This window comes from Parasteatoda tepidariorum, chromosome 4, assembly GCF_982258835.1.
Source record: "Parasteatoda tepidariorum strain Cologne lab strain chromosome 4, Ptep-v5.0, whole genome shotgun sequence".
Classification (NCBI taxonomy): Eukaryota; Metazoa; Arthropoda; class Arachnida; order Araneae; family Theridiidae; genus Parasteatoda; species Parasteatoda tepidariorum.
Genome location: NC_141758.1, coordinates 15,474,050 through 15,499,035, shown reverse-complemented (window position 1 = coordinate 15,499,035; position 24,986 = coordinate 15,474,050). Strand labels below are relative to the sequence as shown.

Genomic DNA, 24,986 nt, shown 5'->3' with positions numbered 1-24,986 from the left:
TTTTTGTTTGATTTATGCTTATATTTAAAATTATTTTTTAAATTATTGAGTTTGAAAACAAAACTTCGATATTGTTGATCAAGAGAATCTTGAGGATTGTAATTAAATTTGTAATTTGACAGATAATTATTGAACTTATTATAGTTGATTGAAATTTTATTTTCAGCTTCCTTAATTTTATTTACCTCATCGTAATGAACACTGCAAAAAGTTGGATAGTGATCGCTTATGTCATTTATGAATATTCCGGATTTGATTGAAAATTTATTTGTTTTTACGAAGACATGATCAATGCAAGTTGATGAGGAATTTACTCTAGTTGGTTTGTCTATGTAATTCTGAAATACAAATTGGCATAATAAATTAATATATTCATGAGTAATAAAATCATCACTTAGAATATCAATATTTATATCACCCATCAGTATTATATTAGGATATTTAAGCTTAGAGATTATTACTTTAAGTTCAGTATTAAAAAAATCAACAGTAAAATCATGAGATCTATATAAAGATAGAAATAATAAATCTAAAGATTTGCAATAAAGTAATATAGATTCTGCGGAAACAAAATGTATAGCTAACTCTGAAATATCAGGACATTTTTTAATAAAAACACAAACACCTCCAGAGCGATTATTATTTCTGAAATTAAAGAATGAATTATAACCATCTATTGAGTAAAAATTAGTTTCATTTTGGTAAATCCAAATTTCCGACATAATTATGACACTTATATTTTCAATCATGCTAGAAATATGTGAAATAAAATTATCAAAGTTGGCTCTTAAACTTCTAATATTTATATGCAAAATATTAATGTTTAACTTACAGGTTGAGGTAATAAAAACTTTAAATCGTCCAAATTCTCAATTTTTAGGCAGTCCGGCACAGATAAAAATGTTTCTTCAGTTGGATGGAATATTAAGGTCTTGAGATGATTTCACACGTATTATTTTGGACGATTCATCTTTTCTCAGGAATATTTTACCATCACGAACCCAACAAAACTTGAATCCCTTTTCAGATTTAGCCTTACGTGAAAGATAAAATAGAAGCTTCAGTTCGGGAGTCAAATGTTCATTGAAGTAAACAGGCATTTCAGTGAATCTGGAGTTGACTTCGCAGGTTGAAAGTTTACGATTTTTCAGTTTCTTTAACCCTTTGGGGACGGGTGATTCAGAAAAGCATTCGTACAAAATCAGAATCAAGTCGTAATTAAATAAAAAATGGTAACTTAAATGTAGTCGTTGCTAATTTCACAGACTTAATTTGCTTTTAATTTAATTATTGTTAGTTTAAACATATATATAATCAATGTTAATTCAAAGTATAACTAAATAGTTTTATTTTGAACAAAGGATTGGTGAATTAAATAAATCAAACAATTATTACTCCGGCCACAAATAAACTGCTAAAGAAATACTTTGATTACCAGTTTTATATTTTTAACCTGATTGATACGTTTTTATGCTGTCACGTATTTGTGACAGTCGGCCCGAAAGGGTTAAGATCTCATCGCGTACAGATTTGGATTTAACTTGAACGATGATGGGTTTAGGTTTATCTTTATTAAAGCTGGGGACTCTGTGAGCGGTGATCAGATTTTCGGATATATTAGTATTCGCAACATTATCAATCTGGGATATTACTTGTTGTATGTCTTCATTTTCACATTCGGGTAAGTTACTTATTTCAAAGTTGGATCTTCGGGAATATTGCTTGAGTTCAATAACTGCTTCTTTTAGTTCATTCAGTTCCTTCTTTATTTCTGCGCTTTCTCTAGTTAGCTGATCATTTTTTGCTTGTAAAGTTTTGTTTACGTTCTGTAGCTCTGTGATAGAATTTTTCAACTCTTGAATTACTTCACTGTTGAATTCAATTGAACGGGTTAAGTCATTGAATTTGTTAGTTATTAACTCTTTTAGGTCTTTATTTTGCTGTAAGATATCCTCGAGAATCTCTGGGCTAGTTGCACTTTTTATTTTCGTTGGATTTTACTGTGATTTTGAACATTGTGCGCAGGTCCACTTTTGTTTTTTATCAACAGTAAGTCTTCTAAAAGCTCTTTCAGCGAAACCACCACAATGAAAATGAAAAACAGAATTGCATTCACCTTTGCATGTTAATCCATCTGAGTCTTCCAGAATTGGTTCGGTACATGCTTTACACAAAATTTTTGACGAAGACATTGTTTGAAGCAATATTTATGTATAGAAAGCTTGCTTACTAAAACATTAAATTGATATTTTCAAATTTTTATAATTATAAGTGAAATTAGACTTAAAACAATGGGTAAAATCAAAATATTCAAGGAGCGAGAAAAAGCGTATGCAACAGAGGCTACCAGCTGTTGCCAAAAGTTCCATATCCATGTCCTTTTAGCAATATTTATGTATAGAAAGCTTGCTTACTAAAACATTAAATTGAAATTTTCAAATTTTTATAATTATAAGTGAAATTAGACTTAAAACAATGGGTAAAATCAAAATATTCAAGGAGCAAGAAAAAGCGTATGCATGAGAGGCTACCAGCTGTTTTAAATTCCATATTACTACCACTGGAGAAAATCATCCTCCAAAGGCTTGAAAGTTGGCAGGTATGCACTTTATAGTACTTATGACATGCTTTACATTTTTAAAAACAAGCAAATAATGTCAACTATTTGCAAAATTTACTCTGTAGTTATTTACCGTTTTTTAAATTATTTTGACGTGTTCGCAGCAGTTGGCATCTCTGTAATAGCATAACGAATACTAAAATAACGTTAACTTGCGAACTTGTTTCCTCCAATATTGCTTGATAGGTCAGCTCTGATAGTATAGGAGCCTTACTCTCCAGAATACTATTTTTGGATATGTAGTGAGTGGAAGTGTTCCTATAGAAAATCAGAGAAGGGTAAATTGTGGCTTCATTTTATATTTTTATTGTAAAGTCGTTGACAGACTCAATTTTTTTTTGGTGGGGGTGGGGATTTACGACTACTAATGTTTAACTCCGTACATTTGTACTTTTGAACACAATATGGAAGACAAGAGAGCTTCTGGTTCAATTATTGGTAAAAATTGCCTACGTGGAGGACTTCTTGAGGAAATTAATTAGCAGTTGCGTGACATGGAGAGGATAACCTCCCACGGTATGCCTGACGGAAAGGGGACTCTAACCCGTGATCCGCTTAAAACTGAGGATATTTTACGTCAGCACTGTGGTCGATGCAAGCCGGATGCGGAATTTGTATCAACCAGCCATCGTTAGCATTCGAACCCGGTTTATCTAATTGGAAGGCGCGCTCTATCCTCTGAGTCATCACTGAACCATCATTCATTATAGATAATACTAGTACAAACAACACAGTCTGCAAATTTAGGAAAATAAAAGATGCGCAGATTGAGTTACCCAGGAACAAAGAAGCAATAATATCTGAGAAAAAATTGGACGAAAATATTAAATGCCGAAGTGTAGTAAAAATGCCGAAAGATGACCTAACGTGTTTAGGGCAATCCAAGGATGCTACCCTTAAAAAATTAAATTCTCTGTGCAAACGTTTTTTAAAGGATCTGGGTATTTAACATTAGGCAGGGAATGTTTTCGCGAATATGAAATTATGACAGAAATATCAGAGTGTGAGGAAGAAGTTAGAATGTATTATATAAAGCATTTGGGAATTTGCTGCCCTGATAAAAGTACTACAAAGCTTCGTGTAGTGTTCAATCAATGCTTCCAAGAAAAGAGAATGCCTCAGCATGGGTAAAGATAAAATTCACTGCTCAGTTTATATTCGTTAATCGGACTACTTATTGATCCGCTTTGAGGACTTCTTTCTTCTTGGAGATGTTGATTCAATGTGTCCGTTCAAACAAACTTGGAGAATTCTTTAAATTCCTTAGAATATTTTAGAATATAATTTCGAACAAACTGTGAGCGTTATGCAGGACGATTTAATTAAAATTTGAACAAGATTTTGTTCATATATTTATGCGTTTGCAGTAGACATTAGGTAGATGCATATGATGATTTTACTTGATCCGAGTCAAACTAATCTTTTGAGAATAATTTGGAGGGAGGGAATGAATGATCCAGTTAAGACGTATGAGGTCAAAACAATAACCTCCGGAACAGTTAGTGCACCATATCCAGCAGCAAGGGTTTTGCTTCCATTGTCAAGAGACGAGAACTATCCTTTACCATCTCATGTGTTAGACTTCTATGTGGATGTTTTCAGCTCCGCAGTCACCTTGAGAGAAACAAAAGAACTGCAATCGGAGTTATCAAATACTCAGTACAGAAATGCTACTGCATTACATAAATGGTATAGCAAATAAAAATTAATAACGGGGTTTGGCAAATGCTACAACTTTGAGGAGGTAACAAAAGCACTAGGAGTCGTATGGAATTCAACCACTGAACACATTGCTTTATAACTCAAGGTGGAAAGCATGGTTCCTCCTACGAAGAGATCAGTGCTTTCAACAGTTGTACGTATATTTGACCCCCTCGGACTTTCAGATACAGCTGTAAAGAAAGCTAAAATATTTCTGCCGAAACTGTAGTGTATAAAACTAGACTGCAATGATCGGTTTGCTGAAGAGACGCAGCAGTGGCTAAATTTCGTCGAATCTTTGCGAGCAATAAAAAATGTGAATGTTGAGCGATGTAGTGATGTATCCTAATAAAAAAATCAGTGCGCATGGAGTTTCATGGTCTTTCTGACTCCTTTGAATATACTTATAAATACTTCATTTATACACACAGTTATAAATTTCGTTTACCCAAAGATTATTCTATGCAAAATGTAGCTTTAAAAAATTATTTATAATTTATTATTATTTTTGTGAAAACCTTTCAAAAATTTTTGCATTTTAAGGTATATGAATTATTAAATCATTTTAAGAAATGCAATTTTAAATAAATAAAAGAAATACTGCTTCCTTTTACGTGACAAATGTTCAGATAGAAATGATAGTTCAAATTTTAGAAAGTACCGTTACAGAAAATAAAATATATTTAATATACATTTTAATTTTGATAAAACTTAGGTTACTTTCAAGATTCACTCCTGCATACAATAAAAGTATCTAACAGCAATAGATTTACATACCTGCCAACTTTTACGCATTTGGCGTAAAATTTTATTTTCAGTAAAATAGTGGTAGTAAATATATACTATTTTTTCTTTTATAAACTTAATTTTTAAATAATTTTGATCACCACTATTCCTAAGAAAATTAAGCATATAATATTAATATGTGTTACCATTATTGTCGTCGTCTTAAGCATTTTCAAATGCCGCGTATCTTTTTGCTTAAAATTGAAATTTTAATTCCATATTATTACCACTGGGAAAAATCATTATGGAAGGGATTAAAAGTTGGCAGTTATGCATTTAGCTGGTGGGTACTGAAAAGAAAAAAGGAAAATATATTCTTCTACATTGTCGAACTCATTGAAATGGCTAGAAAAAGTTAATCATTTTTTTAAAATTTTCGTAAAATTGTGATTGTAATTAGTTAGGAAAAGGACTTTTTGTGAATTCAGAAGAATAGTTGATAAGGATTCTTCTTTCAGAACTGAAAATTCTTCTGTTCTCGCTTCGCTCTTGAACAGGTTTGAACGAAAAATCACGCATCATTTTCAGATATACAAAAAGTGAATCAATTCACGCTGTTATGAATTAAAATTTTTTATTTTGTTTTCTAATGCATTAGGTTTTTGACAGGAATTTTGGATAGTTTTTCGTCGCTGATTTCAAATTCACAATCGATTTCATTCTTAAAGATACAGTTTTCATGCAATTTAATGATATATTTCAATTTAGAATATTTTAAAATTTAATTTATGCGCCTATTAAGAATTCCCACTTCTCTGCTACTTAGAAAGTGGTAGGAATAAGGAGATAATACATTTATGTTTACGATGTGATAAATTATGTTAGTTTGTCATGGAAAAAAAATAATCGATATTACATTTTTCCGTATTTAATTAATATTTTTAATTCATAGGTACCATTTATCAGGCTGAAGTCGCGTTCCTTACAAAATATATTCAGCGACGTCACAGGCAACTAAAATGTAAAAAGTGATAGACATTTTATTTATTTATTATTTGCTTAATAATACTACGAGTTATATTTCAAATTCTTCTTGATGAAAATTTACGAAATATCATTCTTGGAATCCACTTTCCATCGTAAACTAGACATAAAAACTTCTCCACTTTCTGCAAAATTCTAATATTGGTTGCGAATTGAAGAGTAAACCACGTTGAGTTAGGAAAATTAAGCCCACTCTTTAAAAGTGTCACCACGAGACAATGTTGCATTTCTTACGACAGTTGATGCTTTAAATATGTCAAATTACAAAAACATGTAAAAAAAACTTAACTAGAAATAACTTTAATTTTGATTTTACTAGAAAGTACTTTTTCACAAAGCTGAGCAAGTTGGCATTTCTGGTGAACTAAAAAAAATATATGCTATAAAATGTGTAAATTTTTATCTCTTTTATTAAAATACTAAATTTTAATCGCTACCACTTTTTGCTATTTTAGCCGCCTAATCTGGAAATGCATGCTATTTAAAAAAACAAACCATATTTTGTAATAAATAATGATTTATAACAGGCTTATGATTAGCATTTAATGTACAAAGTGTTTAGTTTTAACTTTATTCTATTTGTATTTTGTTTTTGTTGCAAAAAAAAAAAAAAAATCTCTAAATAACATATGAACTAATAATCGGAATTAGACTTCTGAGCCGATCTTAATTTAAGGGCCAAAACTTGAATTTGCTTTAATTAATTGCACTCATTAATTAGTACAGCAGACAATATTTTAAGAAACAAAATAAATACTTTTAATTTTTACATGTGTCGCAATATCTCGATGGATTTTCAAGCTCATCGAAACATTTTATACACAATTATAAAATTTGTTTCCCCAAAAATTATACTATGCAAAAAGAAGCTCTAAATAATTATTTATAATTTATTATTATTTTTGTGAATACGTTTCAAAAAATTTGAATTTTAAGATGTATGAATTATTAAATCATTTTAAGAAATGTAATTTTAAATGAATAAGAAAAATACTGTTTCCTTTTACTTGACAAATGTTGAGAGAGAAATGAGGTAGTTCACATTTTAGAAACTACCGTTTCAGAAAATAATATATATTTAACATATATTTTAATTCCATACAGAATTTTTCTTCTTCTAAAATTGTATACAATTTTATGAAGTTCTCTAGAAGCAATACATTTTGCTGGTGGAGACTGAAAATAAAAAAAAAGGAAAATGATACGGTTTATTAATTTCTCTTTTTTAATTTTCTTTTTAAAAATTGAGATACTAATTGATTATAAAAAGGACTTTTTTTTTGTTAGTTCAGAATATACTCAGATTTGACTGAAATTCAAAAGAGGCTTCACAGCCTACACTAGAATCTTTTTCCTTGCCAAAGCCATTTAGTCTCAATTTATATCACATCATTGGATGAGGGAGTGGGGGGACCGCCTCGCGGGCAGGTACTCTGCTGCAATTTATATCAAGTCAGGTTAGTTCAGAAGATTGGTTGATTAGTATTCTCTTAGTACTGAAAATTTCTTTTGTTCTCGTACTGCTGTTGAACAGACTTCTCAACAATTAAAAAGTATTTCAATTATAAACACAGATATAGATAATTTGATCTATTTGAAAGTTCTGTTCGCAAAAAGACATGTATCATTTTCAGATATGCAAAAGGTGCATTTATTCACACTATAATGAATTAATTTTTTTATTATTATTTTCTAATGCATTAGATTTTTGACCGGAAATTTGGATATTTTTTCGTCGATGGATTTCATTTATCAGGATGAAGTCGTGATAAATGAAATCCAACAAGAATCCTTACAAAAGATATCCAACGACGTCACAAGCAACTAAAATGTAAAAAGTTTTAGAAATTTTATTTATTTATTATTTGTTTAATAACACTATGAAATACATTTCAAATTGTTTTTATTTCTTGTTGAAAATTTAAGGAAAACCATTCTCGGAAATAGTCACACAATTTAATAATATAATTCAATTAAAAAAAATTTTTAACTTAATTTGTGTGCCTATTAACAGTTTCCACTTCTCTGCTACGTAGAAAGTGGTAGGAGGAAGGAGATAATACAATTACGTTTACGATGCGATAAATTATGTTAGTTTGTCATGGGAAAAAATAATCGATATTACTTTTTTTCATAACAAACAAATATTATTAATTCATAGATACCTGTTCCCGTCAAGTAACAATTTTCTTCTTACGTAGAAGTAACGACGCGCATGCGCAATGAAAAAACTAAAAAAGAACTGAATGTAGCTGTTGAGCTTAAAATTGCAATGTAATCTCTTTTCTTTTCTCTTATTAAATACTTAAAATATTCTTAGATTTGACTGTTGAATTAGAATTGCGTTGATTTCCTCTTAATCGAATTTTTAGATTTACTTTGATCTCTTCCTGATAGAATTTCTAAAATCAGATTTTATTGATGAACCACCGTTAGCATTTTGGTGCATACGCCGCGAAACAACATTCTTGTTGTTATAGATTGTTTCGATTTCGGATTGATCAGGAAGTGTAAAGAAAAGAAAGGTAGGAATATTTGATAATTTGATCTATATGAAGATTTCGATAATTTGATGCTTCAAATTTAAAGTAGTTGTTTTGTTGAAAGTTGTTTTGTTTTGATTGTGTGATGCAGTATTTGTTTACATATTTACTAAATATTGAAGCATCATACAAATTATAAATTTGATTATTAGTGTTGATAAGAATTTTTAAAATATGGAAGAATTAACTAAACAGAGAAAAATTAGAGGCGCTTTGCGTTCTAGCATAACAAAATATATTAACAAATTAGAACAAGAATTTGATGAAATAAATAGTGATACTGAACTAGAACAACATTTAGATTTTTTGACTAGTAGATTAAAACAAATAAATGATTTAGATAATACTATACAATCTCTAATTGTAGATGAAAATGATTTTGATGCAGAAATTGAATCTGCAATGGAATATGGTCAGAAAATTGTTTTATGGAATTCGAAACTTTCTTCTAAGATAAAATCCTTTCTTCGTAATGCATCTGCTAATAATTATGATAGGGTAAATTTAATTCAGGCACAAGAACATTCCAACAATACTATAGCCACAGAAGTTTTGAATCGGAAAATAAACAATAATGTTAAACTTTCTAAATTATCGATAGAAAAATATTATGGAGATCCGTGTGTTTGGATAGAATTCTGGAATCAATTTCAAAGTACAATTGATAAAAATGAAACATTATCTGTAATAGACAAATTCTCGTATTTAAAATCACTTTTAGGAGGTGCTGAAGCTAATGTTGTTAATGGGTTTTCGCTTTCTGTGGAAAATTATGGAAAAGCTGTTAAACTATTAAAAGAAAGATTCGGTAGAGATGAATTAGTTATAAATGCTCATATGAACAAATTGTTAAATCTCTATCCTGTTAAAGATGCTAATAATATTTTAGGATTAAGAAAATTATATGACACTTGTGAAGTACAAATTCGAAGTTTGGACTCTTTAAAAGTAACTTCTGGAATGTATGGACATTTTTTGTACCCCATTTTGATTAAATTAATTCCTGAAGAATTAGCTTTAAGCTTTAACCGTAGAAAACTAGATAAAGCAAATCTAAGTGATTTTGATGTAATGGAACTGATAAATTTTCTAAAAATTGAAATAGAATGTAGGGAATCTGTTTCATTCCAAAACTCGAGGGTAGATAGAAAGAAAAACTTCATTAATCATAATACTGTCGCAAAACAACAATTTGGCAATTCGCGTGAGTCACCTCGAAATCAAAATCGCCCTTTCAATTCAAATGTAAACAAAACAGTAGAATATTTAGCTCCTGTCACAGAAAGTAATTGTATCTTTTGTAAAGAAACTCATAATTCGGAACACTGCAACAATGTAAATATTGATGAAGAAAAGGATTTGTTAAAAAAAGAAGCTCGTTGCTATTTGTGTCTTCAAAAAAATCATAGAATTAGAGACTGTAAGAAAAGGACATTTTGCGATATATGTAATCATAAACACAACAGAACAATTTGCTATCAATTTAGTAAAGCTGAGGATAAAAACGAAACTAAAATTGTTACTGCTATTTCGCACTGCCATGAAGTTTATAAAACTGATTCGTTGATTAAATCCACTATTGGAATTTATTTGCAAACATGTACCGCTATGATTAAGTCATCATTAAATGAAGAAACTTCACCTGTTAGAATATTATTAGATAATGGATCCATGCGAACATTCGTTTTAGAAGAAGTTTCAAAAAGATTAAAACTTCCCATTGTAAGATCGGAAACCTTATCTGTTTATGCCTTCGGAGCTGATGGAGCTCAAGAGAAAATTTATGATGTTGTTAAAATAAGATTAGCTAATAGGGATCAACCTTCGTTAAATATTGAACTTGAAGCTCTAGTCACCGATCAAATATCTGAGCGATGCTTTAGATTATCTGACCAGATAATCTAAAGCATATAAGCAGTTGAGAGGCTTACAGTTAGCTGATTCCTATGACTCTAAAAAAATAAGATAGAAATTTTAGTTGGAGCTGATTTTTATTTTGACATTGTCAGTGGTAGAATTAGAAGATTGAACGATAAACTGGTGGCTTCAGAAACCATTTTTGGCTGGTGTCTTCAGGGACAAGGAAGCATTCATAAAGATCTATGTAGCTTCAAAATTATCGTCGAAGAAAAATCCATCTCCGATCAACTAAGAGAATTTTGGGAGCTGGAAAACTTAGGGATTAATGTGGACACAGAAACTAAAGATAATGTCGAAAAAGAGATAATGAAGAATTTTGAAGAAGGAATTTCATATGCAAATAGTCGCTACAAAGTGGAGTTGCCCTGAAAACCTGAATTAAAGAGTATGTTACATAATAATAAGGTAGTCGCCAGTAGAAGATTTCAGTCTTTGAAAAAATCTTTCATCAACGATCCAGTCTATTTTTTTTAATACAACAAAGTTTTAGAAGATTATCAAAAAGAGCACATTATAGAACCTGTTACAAAGGAAAACGAAACTTTGAATGAAGAGAATTGCTTCTACTTGCCTCACAGAGCTGTGGTCAGAAATGACAAGAGTACAAGTAGATTACGAGTCGTCTTTGATGCATCATCGCATTCTGCTGGACAGATTTCACTAAACCAATGCTTGTATACTGGACTTAATTTATTACCTGATCTTTTTCTTCTTTTGATTAGATTTAGACTTCATCCTGTAGCTGTGACTGCTGACATCAAGCAAGCTTTCCTGAAGATTGAAATTGATGAAGAAGACCGAGACTACACCAGATTTCTTTGGAACAAAAGCCCAGACGATTTCAGTCCTGATGAGACCTACCGGATGACAAGAGTTCTGTTTGGTGTGACATCTTCTCCTTTTTTACTTAATGCCACCATAAAACATCACTTGAAGAGGTATGTACAGAAATTTCCTCATACTGTTCAACTGTTAAATAAATCGTTGTATGTTGATGATTGCCTCATAGGCGAAGATGAGGTAGAAAGTGCTCTGACTACTTGTTTAGAGAGTTATGACATTTTTAAAGATGCTAGCATGTGTTTGAGAAAATGGAGAGCAAATTCCCCAGAACTGTTTCACAAGTTGAAAGAACATAAATTAGAAGTAGATGACATAACTGATTCTTTTGATCAAACTTTAATACCTTCAAAGGTCCTGGGAGTTGCATGGAATCCCAAGGAAGACTATTTTTACTTTGATACTCGAAATGTTGAATTATTCCTTAAGAAAAATAAGGGGACTAAAAGATATATTTTACAAATTGCAGGTCGCATATTTGATCCTATTGGGTACATTGGGCCATTTACTATTCGTATCAAATGCCTGATACAAGAAATATGGTGTTTAGGCTTAGATTGGGATGAGGTTGTACCAAATAAAACCATTGAGGCATTTAATAAATGGTGTGATGATTTAAAGAAATTGAGTAACATTCGATTACCGCGTTACTATTTCTCACATGCATTACCTAAAGATATAGACAATATCCAGTTACACCTATTTTCAGATGCTTCCATCAAGGCTTATGGAACGGTTGCCTATCTAAGAGTAAAACTAAACGATGGAAACATCATTACTAGTTTTGTTGCCTCTAAAGGACGAGTTGTGCCGTTAAAGATGCTCTCTTTACCTAGATTAGAACTTATGGGAGCACTTTTATCTGCTAGACTGAGTGAAAAAATCATAGAAGGTTTGGAATTTCCAGTTGAGCGAATTTTTTGGACTGATTCGTCTATTACGTACTTTTGGATAAGAGGTTCACCAGATAGGTTTAAAAATTTCATAAAGAACAGAATTCAGGAAATTCACAAACACAGTAATCCTTCAGAATGGTTTCACTGTCCTGGAACGGATAATCCAGCTGATTTAATATCACGTGGACTTTCGGTTTCAGAATTAGAAAACAGCGACTTTTGGTGGCAAGGTCCACTGTGGCTGAAAGAAGATGAATCGTCGTGGCCAAAATCTTTAGAAACACACAAAGAACTTATTGCAAATCCAGAGACACTAGAAATTCGGAAAGTTTTAACTTTAAACACAAACGTCGCAGAGAGAAACGAAAACATCAACAATTTCCTTAATCGATACTCCTCTTTCACTAGGTTGGTTAGAATTACAGCTTATTGCTTAAGATTTCTTAAAAACTGTAAAGATACAAATAGAAAAAGGGATAATTTAAGTACATTCGAGCTACAAAATGCTACACAGGTGTTAGTAAAATGTGTGCAATCTATAGAGTTTAGCTCTGAGATTAAATGCCTAAAAAACAAACAGCCAATTCCTCAAAATAGCAAAATCATATCATTGAATGTGTTTATGGACGACAATGGACTTATGAGAGTTGGTGGTCGCTTGAAATTCTCCGAGTTAACAGAATCACAAAACTATCAAATGCTTTTACCGAAAACTCATCACCTTACACAATTAATCATCGAACACTTTCATAACAAATCATTACACTCGGGAGTTCAGACAACACTTTATTTGATTAGACAATTTTACTGGATACCTTTTGGACAAGATAGAGTCCGAAGATTCATACATAAATGCTTGACTTGTTTCAAGACTAAGACACAAACTATTTATCAAAAGATGGGTAACTTGCCCAAAGATCGGATCGTACCATCACGACCCTTTGATAAAGTTGGTTTAGACTTTGGTCCCATATTAACAAAACCTAATTTGAAGAGATCTAAGGTTGTAATTAAATCTTACATCGCTATATTTATTTGCTTCAGTACTAAGGCTACTCACTTCGAGGTTGTCTCAGACTTGACAACAGATGCTTTTTTAGCTTTTTGAGAAGATTCATTTCGAGACGTTCAAAACCGTCGATTATTTGGAGTGATAACGCATCTAACTTCAAAGGTGCAAGAAATGTTTTGAACTCAATGCTTGAACTTTGCCAGTCAAACTCTGTGAAGAACTTTAGTGCTGAAGAGGGAATTCAGTGGCATTTCACACCGTCTGCGTCTCCTAACTTTGGTGGTCTGTGGGAAGCTAATATTAAATCCATGAAGAGAATACTCTTGAAAGTCACAAAATCTAACTTACTAAATTTTGAAGAACTGACTACGCTCGTAGTGCAGATCGAAAGTATTCTCAACTCACGCCCACTTTCGCCCATGTCATCAGACCCTAACGATCTGCAGCCGTTGACACCAGGACACTTTCTAGTTGGAGCTCCGATTATGTCATTTCCTGAACATCATACTGCTCCAGATTCTTTTTCTCTTTCTTCTAGGTGGAGCCTGATTCAACGTCTGAAAGACAGCGTTTGGAATAGATGGAGCCATGAATACCTGAGTCAACTACAAACACGTTCGAAATGGAATTGTCAACAAGAAAATCTGAAAGTTGATCAACTAGTCCTTCTTAAAGATCCTAGTAAGACAGCAATGCAGTGGAATCTGGCTAGAATTGTGAAAACTTATCCTGGAGAAGACAATCTTGTCAGAGTGGTTGACGTCAAAACAGCTAGAGGAACTTTTCGCCGAGCCATCTCTAACATACTTCCACTACCGGATGATGTTGGACTATCATCCAACGGGGGGCGGGATGTTCCCGTCAAGTAACAATTTTCTTCTTACGTAGAAGTAACGACGCGCATGCGCAATGAGAAAACTAAAAAAGAACTGAATGTAGCTGTTGAGCTTAAAATTGCAATGTAATCTCTTTTCTTTTCTCTTATTAAATACTTAAAATATTCTTAGATTTGACTGTTGAATTAGAATTGCGTTGATTTCCTCTTAATCGAATTTTTAGATTTACTTTGATCTCTTCCTGATAGAAATTCTAAAATCAGATTTTATAGATGAACTACCGTTAGCAATACCATTTATCAGGTAGCAGTTTTATTGTTTAATTTTTATTCCATCTTCAGCTGATGCTTGTTTTTTTTTTAAATTACGGATAATGTTGCAGGTTTATTCATTATTTGTAGGTTTGATTGTTTCTAGGATAGGATGTTCTTAAGGAAAACTGTTTACTTCTTCTGTGATTTAATTATGATGATTTTAATCTGAGTTTGGATTTGGTGAAAACTGGTTTAGGAGGGAGTCTGCAATAATTTGAGCTTTATCTTCTATTGCGTGTGCTGTGCCAAATAGTTCATTGATTGGTCTGTTTATCAGTGGTACACAGTCTTGAATATTTTGGCTATTTTCCAAATAGATTTGTCGGTGGTACAGATAGAGGCGATTTAGTTTTGCCAGAGTTGCTTTTTGCATTTTTTGCTTTGTATTTTTATCTGTTTATTGAGTTGTTTTATTTCATTAAGGTAAGCTGGATCCGAGGTTCTTTGATGCCACATTCTATAATAATTTCTTAGTCTGATGATATTTTTAATCTTTGGAGGTAGTCGGTAATGATGTGCAATATGATCTGTTTGTATTGAGGCAATTTTGTGGGCTTCTATGATTTCAGATTGTAGCTGCTGGTTATATATATCTATTGTAGTTTCATCTTCTAGGGTTGGCTGGCTTCTATTGTTAATAATGAGTATACTTCTGTAGAGGTTCCAGTCTTATTTAAATTTTGATTTTTCGGAATGTTTGGTTGTCAGCCCAACGATCAGTTGGGCATTCAGGTGACCATGGAGCCTTCCATATTTGGTATGGAACCTGCGTCCGTTGAACTTAAACTGTATAAAATATCCGGGCATCTGAGGCGGCTTGCGGTCCTTTTCCCATTCATCTTGAGCTTCATCTGTGTGGTGCTTCGTTGAGGATGTGGAATGCAAATGAAGTATTCATGTGGATCATTGAGTTTCTGACTGAGTAATTATATGCAGTAGGGTGTAAGATTATATTGGAAAACTGGTGAAGGATATGTAACCTGTGTCCTTCCAAGGCTGAAAGTCTATATATATCACGAGGGAAAAGAGTAAAAATTTTAAAAAAAATAATTTTCATTTTCAGCTGTTGTTTCGGGAATAATAAAATATTCATAACTACCTACTTTTTTTAAATGATACAAGCTATATTTTGAATGGCTTCTTTCTCGAGAAAAAATTAATAGCAATGAGTTGTTTAGTGTTAAGAATAGATTTACCCCTCTCAGGAAATTATGTATTATTGAAATAGTTCTACTACTAGTGTTTTCTATTTTCAGTCTCGCTTTCGCACCTATGTCTGCCATCAAAGACACATTTTCCAGTGAACTTAAACATTCAAAACAAAGTACTTACTGTGACTTATTGAAAAGTTAATTAACATTAGTAATAATTATACAAAAACAGTGCTTGTTGTAAGCTATCTTTTCAGATTCGTCAACAATCTAAAAAGTCCAACTGAAAAACGCTTATCAATTTTGAATTCAAGGAAATTCAACAAAGTGAATTATTCATAATAAAAGAAATTCAAAAACAAAAATCTCCAGAATAGGTATGGAGTTAAAGTCGCGAGAAAAATCTTCCTGATAAAAGTAAATAAAATGTTTAAATCATATTTTTTTTGACAGAGATGGAGTACTTAGAGTCAAATATAGAATAGGACATGCTAATGTCATTTTTATCAGTGAATTCTCAATTATTCTACCTAAGATTCATCAATTCAATAAGCTAAATTTAAAATCCTACCATAAACGATATTTCTACTTAGGTCCAACTGCTTTACTACATTACGTCAGACGAAAATTTTGGCAAGAGTAAAGCAATGTGTAGGAAAGTTGTGCATGATAGTGTAAAAAGTGTTAAACTCATAGGAGTTGAAAAATTAATGTGTAATTTGCCTAGAGAAAGAGGGGGGGCAGGGAGAGAGAGGGAGAGACATGTTTTCCCATTTAATTGCCAGAGTAGAGGAGGAATATAGTTCGTCTAAAATTAGAACTCCTCCAGACATTCGCCTGTACCTGTGGCGGTGACTATGGTAACAAGGTGTGACTATTTTAAGTTGGGATGGGGGTCACTGTTTTGAAGTGGTTTCGGCTTGGATTGGTTTAGATTACGGGAATCTCTTTCTTCTGTCTATTGTGTCAGTCCTAGAGTGAAGCTACCCTCCCTAAAATGATGCGCCATTCTTGTTTCCATAGCACCAAATGGCCTCAGACTTTGTGAAGGGAGGAGTTCATTGCTTTGACAAACTATAGATTTGTGGTCCATTCCTTATTAAATATAAACATCAAAGGATAGGAATTTATCATAATACTTTGTATGCTTAGACACAAAAGGTGCTCACCTGAAAAGTGTGACAGATTTAACGCCAGAAGCTCTTGTAGCATGTTTAAAGAAATTTGTGACTCAAAGAGGTGTATATGCCCAAAATTACTTTCAGATAATGCCAAATTCAAGGTAGAACTTCCTTTCACCTAGAGCTCTCAAATTTGGTAGCCTCTGAAAAAGTGCAGTTAAGCCATTTAAATATAATTTTTAAAGGGTTTTAGGAAATTCCAGAATGAGCTATGAAAAATTCCTAACAGCCGTTAGTCAAATAGAAGGATTTCTTAACTCCAGACCGCTTGCATGTCTATCATCCGATACTGATGTGTATGAAGTCTTAATTCCTGTCCATTTTCTAATTGGTACACCCTTAACCCTTTAATGGGCCCTTTTTATCTAGTAAAGGTAAATTAAAGTATTTTTGGAATTGCAAGTGTTTTAAGAACAGTAACTGATATTAAAAAAAAACTCATTTAGTTTATAAAAATGCCATTTTTTTGGTGGTAAATATATTTAACATGACCTATTAGGAACTTACTGAGTTTTATTTTTCTTTATTTATAAAATAAATTCCTTAAATGCTACAAACTTCAAAAGGTATTATGTATTTTATAACTTTTATACGTTTTTTAAAAGTGACAAATGGCTACCAATTTTATTCAAACTCACTTCAAGAAAGCTAAAGTTATTGGAAAATGGAAGCCTAAATTAAAAGTGGTAAAACATGGTGGTAAGTATACTTACCACGGCCTTCAAAAGGGTTAAATACTACTGTAGAGTCAAATTTAGTTGAGGTGAAAGGTAATCGATTATCTAACTGGAAAAGACTGAAGAAAATGGTTACAGTTTTTTCGTGTGGAAGAAATAGCAAATACAGTATCTTAATAATTTGCAACAGTGGTCCAAGCGGATGGTAGAAAAAAGTATTGTAAAAATCATTGAGTTCGTACTTCTAAAAGATGAAAATCTGCAGCCTCAGAAATGGGCACTGGGTAGAATTATTGAACTTTATTTTGAAAAAGACAAACGAGTGAGAGCAGTTAAAGTAAAATACAAATCTGAAATTTATTAACGTTCTATATTTAAAATTGCATTTTACCTATTAATGAGTTATCTTGTAAAGAATGTTGTATTAATGAGTAATCTTGTAAAGTGTATTTTTTAATAAGTATCTTAATTTTATTTTTATATTATTATTGCTTTTTTTTTTAATTGTGAATTAATCGTGACGCCCTCGTGCGGTGAATATTGTGAAAATTCTGTGTTAAATTATAAAATGTTACGAGAGGTCACATAGAGAGAGAGAGAGGGAGATATTGAGTAAACATGAGAAAAATAAAAGGTAATACAATGTGTGAGCGTCATTAATTATTACGAGAGAGAGAAAAGCTTTCACTTGAATATTTTTCGTAGATCTTGGGGAGTCCAGAACATGGCTCTTCTTTTAAAAGATTAAGGTAGGTTAAGGAGTCGGTTATATATTAGGTCTGAAAAGGTTTCACACGCGTTTTGCGTACATAATAATATAATAACGTAAAAGTCATTGGAAAGGGCAACAAATAACAATAAATTTAACAAAAATGAAAACACGTATAGTAGCTTTATTAATTGCGTCGGTATTCGCGCTATTTATTTTGTGCACAATTTCGTAAATACCTTTATGACATCGTTATATTCCTCTTTAAGTAATTTACAAGTGAATAGATTTATATATAGGGGAAAAATAAACATTATTTTTTGCTTGTGCGATGTTGTTCAACAACTTGAAGAAAGCTTACCCGCTTAGTAAATTTGAATATTATGACATGATTACTTTGTAAATGTCATCATTGTGCCTCCTTGACTCGGAGGAGGATAAATGCAAGACAATAACTATGTACAGAGCAAAATCTCATTAACAAAAGACAGTAACTTGATGGGGAAAATCCGGTTTTCTATCAATTTATTAAATCAGGAGTCAGGTATCACTGTTCTACAACGAGGAAAAATTTCCTCTCAGGGTGGAGCGAACGTTCATACATTTACAGGGAAGCAAACTGATCCGCTTTCAGGAATAGTTTCAATAAAATGGTAGCTAATTATATAGTAAAATTCGTTTGAGACGGACAGTTATGCCTTCTTTTTAATGGAGTAAAAAGTAGATAGAAACTTTAACATTGCATTTTATATGAGACTTACAATTTTTGATATTTAGTGTTGAAAAATATACTTAAAAAATAGTAAACAAAAATTTACTTGAATTTCGTTATCACTAGAAAACAGAGATGCCAACTGCTCCGGACACACCAAAATAATTAAAAAAACGGTAAATAACACAAGTAAATTTTGCAAATATTTTACTATTTTTGCTTGCTTTTTAAAAGGCATAGCATGACATAATTACTGTATAGTGGTGAATTGTATAAGCCTACGAATTATTCAGAAATAGTGGTGGATAAAAATCTACTAAATTGAATTTATTAAACCAAGAATCGCAATTGATAAACTACCACTTCGAAATATATATTTGCTGTCCGGAGCAAGTTGGCATCTCTGGGAAAATACCATTTCTCAATGCGGAGCAAGTTGGCTTCTCCACAAATAAAATACTTCTAAAATTAAGCATTTACTAGCATATTTTTATGCTAGTAAAACTTTTAAATTTCATAAAAAACATAACAAATGAACATTCTCTTCACAGCCTTAAAATAACATATAACAAATAATTCATAGGAAAAAGTGGTATATAAAAACTATCGATTATTACCTTAAAGTAAAGGTTTAAATTCCTTTGTAAATTTCGCAAAAAAGAAAATTTAGCGCTGATATAAAGCAATCGCGAATCGATTAATAGTTTCAGTTTTACATACATATAATCAGTTTAATTTACAATGCCAATCGATTTAATTTACATTTATATATAACTTTTATAAACTATTTCAAACTATAATCAAATAATTGCCACAAATCAAAATTACATAAAGCATTATTTTAGCAGATATATATTATTTGGCAGCACATTAAAACATTAAACTGTATGTTAATTAAAATGATCCAGACAATGCTGTATAATCGTTGTTTCAATCCACTTGTTCACATAAATAAATATAGTTATCTGTAGTAAAGATATATTAAAACAAATGTAACGTCTTTAGCCTATACTTTTAGTATAATAGGAATTTTGAAATAAGAACATAAAGATTATCTCTTTAATTCAATTTTTATTGGTTTTCGAACCTATTTAACTATATAAGATCGGAAAAAATGCTTTCATTCACACTTTATATTCTACATAAAGAGGCAAACTATTAAAGTTCACTAAGAACTAAAGAACTAAGCTATTTAAATTTCAGTCTAAGAGAGTTACCACTCCATTGCTACGACATGCGAAAAAGCGAAGTATTAAAACACAGGGAATTGGCTATGTTCTCCAAATTATAGTATACAAAGGTAAAAATGGATTACTAGAGTCGTGGGGAGGGAAAATGGTCTCTCCAATGAGATGGACCGGGTTCGAATTGGCTGGTTGATATGAATTACACGATCGGTCGCATCAACCATAGTGCTGATCACAAGATGGATTCGTTCTTCGGCCACCAGGTTATCCAGATTAAGATGCATGGATTTCCAACAAAAATCCATCGTATTCCCAGCACGTTATCCAAATCTGAATCTCATTGAAATTGCGTGGGATGCTTTAGAAAGGAGTGTTTTTCTGGCCAAGAATGCCCTACAATAAAAAAAGGCCCCCTCACCCATGCGATGACAGAGAAAGTGGAAAATACCCCGACAGCTGCTGAATTCTATTGTGTTGCAATGTCTGGTAACTTGCATCGCCCTCCATGGTGGTCGTACCCTTATTGATAACTTACTCAAGGATGCCTACAAGTGATATTTGAATTTTTCTTTTATAAAATTTATATGTTTTCAGCGCAAAATGACTCCTTTTACATTTTAAACCTTCTGGGTTTCAGAGCACAATAAACTATCATTTTTTATAATCATTTTTTCAATAAACTATCATGTCCTAACATTCTGGCAATTTTTTTTTATTTAACTTTGCATTTAACAACGCTTAATTTACTTATTCGCTATGCAGCCCTTTCTGGTCCATCCTTAGCAATTGTCTAGCTATGTATTATTAAATAGTAATTTTTATTCATAAAAAATATCTCATTGGTTGCTACCATCATAATTCATTATCACTTTTTAATTTTCATTAACTTACATTGAGCAAAGCAAAGCATAATAAAGCATAAAAAAGTTATAAGTAAAATAAAGCATGAAATAAAGAATATTAAATGAAATAAAAACTTTTATAGTTATATATTCTTCGATTTTTTATAGATTTTGTATAACATGGGTCTTTCGTAAATTGTTTGACCTTCATAATGGTCTGATCGGACTAGCTATAAAAAACCGTGTGGAGGCTTTTAGTTATACAGCTTGTCTGGTGGAGATTTTTCTGGAAGCTGAAACAGCTCAGCGTGTGCTTAACAGCATGCTCTCCTAGTCTTAATCCGAAAGAGCGTGTTTGGTAGGCACTCGGACAGCGCGTTGCTGCAAGATCAAGGTCTACTGTTTGTGGTCAAGAGATGGAAATCGCACTTCGTCAAAATTCGAACCATATTCTCCAAAATGTCAACGATAACATGCATTCGTGCAAAACAAGTTTGCTGCAGTCTTAGCAGTTCGGGGGAACCGCATACCATATTAAACATTATGTATCAATTCCAGATAAGTTTTTTGTCAGTTATATGTTTTCAAATTGCTGGCCTCAAGAGTAATTTCATGATTTTTATGCCATTTGAAAGAATTGAAATTCCTATATATATATTTTTTGGTATTGCGTTTTCTTCAACCAGTATCCTACATTTTTTGTCAACGCATGCCTGTCGCACAATTAATTCCTGACCAATGAAGTTTGGTCAATGTGATTAAATGGTTTCTATACCATTAGAATATGGGTAAGTTTCTTTTCATGCGCTACTGTTAAAGTGATAAATCCAATTATTATTAATACTAATCTGTCGAAATTAATAAAAACCGTCAATTAATAATAACCGCTTCTTCTAGTCAAAGTGAGAAATAAAAAAGGGATATTTTCCGTATCGTGATCAGTGGCAAAATAATCGCCAAGTCTTGGCAACTTCCGAGCAGTAGCCCACAAGAAACTAAAACGAAGGAAAAAAACATCACACAAAGAAACCAACTCGAAGGGTATTACTTGTAGACTCCCGGCAAACATTTACATATTTTTTTTATTTTGTTTTTCCAGTTTAAAATCAATTTGTTGCCTCGGCGATTGTAGTTGGCTGGGCAGATCATGATACGGAAATGTCCTCAATAAAAATGCGAAAGAATGACTCTGATCAAACTTCATTGATTATTATTAATAATAGCAGGTTAATGTGATAAATTCACTTAAATTATTCACTTTAAACGGCTTGTTTGGTTTTTACTAATATTGTCAGCTTAGTATTAATAATAACCGATTATTTAAATTGACAGTAACATAGACATGCTAGAACTGATATATACTGGATCCTAGGTTTCTGACGTTTGCCCTACCCCCTCCAGAGATCGTTGGAGACTCCTGGGGGGGGGGTACGATTTTCTGGAGAATATGTACAATTTATAGAAGAAATTTTTTTTAGACAGCATGTGCATATTAAAATTAACTATTTCGTTTGTTTTGTAGCTGAAAAGCCTATACATGTTTAACTCTGCATTCGTTAAATGTTATAAAGAATTATTAATTTATTGAGAGAAGGATTACAAGCCAATTATGGTGAAGACCGGAGTTTTTCTTAAAAAAAATAACACTAGAATGTCCAATGTTTTTCTTTCTGAATAGTTTAAATTTTGAAATTCAAAAATTTTTTTTTGGATTTTTAACAAAATATTTTGATTTTTTTTTCATTTATTATGAACATTATATTATTACAATAGTTCGAATTTTTAAGAGAAGTCGATGAAAAGTTATTCTCTGCTTCAAAGTTTGAAGCAAATAAATATTCGCTTTAGTAAGATATAGTAAGCTTTTCAAAATAAATAAAGATATAAATAAATAATAATTAAAAAAGATTAAAGATATCATAAAAAAAGATGTAAATTGCAATGACCATATCATTAAAATCATTGCTAAAGCCTTTATGGTTTATTAATTAAACTAAAACTAAAATGTATACCTTAAAAATGTCACGCGTTACAAACATATAACGTACATAAAACAAATAAACTCCTATACCTCGACTACCTGGTGTAACATAACTAAAGTTCAAAGCAAAAAACTCAACCCATTCCAATTAAATGCTAAAGAAAAAAAGCCATGTATAGGGGAGAGTGGGGTCAATTGTAACATTTTTTACTTAACTATTTTTAACTAACAAAAAATCCAATATATTATTTATATTATTTATTGACATTATGACATTATTGACATTATATTGACAGTATTTATTGACAGACGTGTAAAGTAGACTATCCTCTACTAGAAGAAAAATAAATACCTGATTTTAAATATTATTATATTAGTTATTAACAATTTTTGACAGTCGTGCACTTGTTACAATTGTCCCCACTTACGGGGTCAATTGTAACAGTTCATAAATTCAACTAAAACATAGTTAATTATACATATTATCATAGTTGTGATATATTTTTTTATTGATCAAAATAGTAGTGATATTTTAGGAGTAAAAATAATAATGAACAGAGACCTAACGGGTTAAACTTTTAACTTTAAGGGGTTAAAAATTTTAATTTATGCTGTGAAAGGTGACAAATAAAATAATGCACATGCAACATAATATAAATGCTATAGGAAACTATTGGTGGTTCTTAAAGAGTTAAGTAATAGTTTGTAAACATAAGATTATTTATTTTCAACTGTTACAATCGTCCCTTTACTTATTGTTACAATTGTCCCCAAGACGCCATTTCAGCTTCATTTGTTAAAAACAATGCTAATTAATTAGCAAAATTAATCTTTTTTTATTGAAATGTTAATTAAGGTGTCCACTTACATATTCGGTTACTAATTTTTATTTGTTTAAACAAACTTACTTTGTTATAATATAGTATTCTAATACCAAAAAAAGTACTTGCGTGGCGTGAAAATATCTTTTGCGATGTAACTCTTTCAAAAGTACATAAAAATGGTTGCCATCAGGGGTGTACATGTAGATTTGTTAAATGCACCTTGTGCGCCACCTAGGAACCAAATCTAGAACCCGACACTCGAAATTTTTGCTCTGTTACAATCGTATCCTGTTACAATTGACCCCACTCTCCCCTACTGATTTTAAATTAAAAACTTGAATTGAAACACGTAAGAATTTAAATACTAAATTTCATGAAAAAGCTCAAAAATGCACCACCAGTTACAACAAAAGCTGTTGAAATGCTGAAAGAGGATTTAAAAAATATACCCCTTGATCGCTTTCTCTTAAATGACGAAATTCTCTGAAATAAATTTTTAAATAATTTTCACTCAAATTGATTATTATTTAAAATTACTTCAAGTGTATAATTTTGAGAAAATGAAGCAATGCTTTGTATCAGACAAACTGCTTCAAGCATTAGACAAGGAAACCGCATTTAGACAATCAGGAAGTTGATTTGATCCTGTAACCTTGAGAAAAGAAGCAGATTTATTGTTTGTGTCAAGAAGTAAACCCCTAACGGTGAGTTATTGTCAAAAATTCTCTAATTCGAGAAATGTGTCTTAGATATTTTGAGCTGATGAAAAATGTTCAAAGTGTATCCTGTGTTTTGATAATGCATAAATGTAAATAATATGAAAAGTAGAAGTAATAAAGAGGAATAATTATTGTTTCTGGATAAACGTTTGGTTAATGGTAGTAAATCTAAATTTTCTTGTTCTTCGTTTAAAAGAGAGGTAAAAAGAAAATAAGCGTCATTATTTTTCTTTGCCTCATTCGAGAAAGAACGATTCATTGCAAGTGTGATTGACCGAGGATTTCAGCTACCCCCCCCCCCCGTTGAGGTGAGGGAATCTGCATTCTAGCAGCCTGCAGCAGTCAAAACAATGAGGTCAAAACAATGACATACGGAACAGTTTGTGCACCATATCTAAGAGCAAGGGTTTTGCTTCAATTGTCAATAGACGAGAACTATCCTTTAGCATGTCATGTGTTAGAATGAGACTTCTATATGGATGATGTTTTGAGTCCTGCAGTCACCTTGAGAGAAACAAACGAACTGCAATCGGAGTTATCAAAGTCTTAGT

The 24,986-nt window shown here is 31.7% G+C and overlaps 2 protein-coding genes across 2 annotated transcripts; both read left to right on the top strand.

Moving 5' to 3' along the window:
- The first annotated feature begins 4,067 nt into the window (after positions 1-4,067).
- On the top strand, positions 4,068-13,398 carry LOC147810747 (uncharacterized). The gene is made up of 3 exons (XM_087162061.1): positions 4,068-4,309; positions 8,910-10,460; positions 11,277-13,398. The coding sequence occupies exons 1-3, from the start codon at positions 4,068-4,070 to the stop codon at positions 13,396-13,398; spliced, it is 3,915 nt and encodes a 1,304-aa protein (XP_087018187.1).
- Positions 13,399-13,487: 89 nt separating this feature from the next.
- On the top strand, positions 13,488-14,171 carry LOC147810746 (uncharacterized). Its single transcript, XM_087160712.1, has one exon. It carries the CDS (start codon positions 13,488-13,490, stop codon positions 14,169-14,171), a length of 684 nt encoding a protein of 227 aa, XP_087016838.1.
- Positions 14,172-24,986: the final 10,815 nt, after the last annotated feature.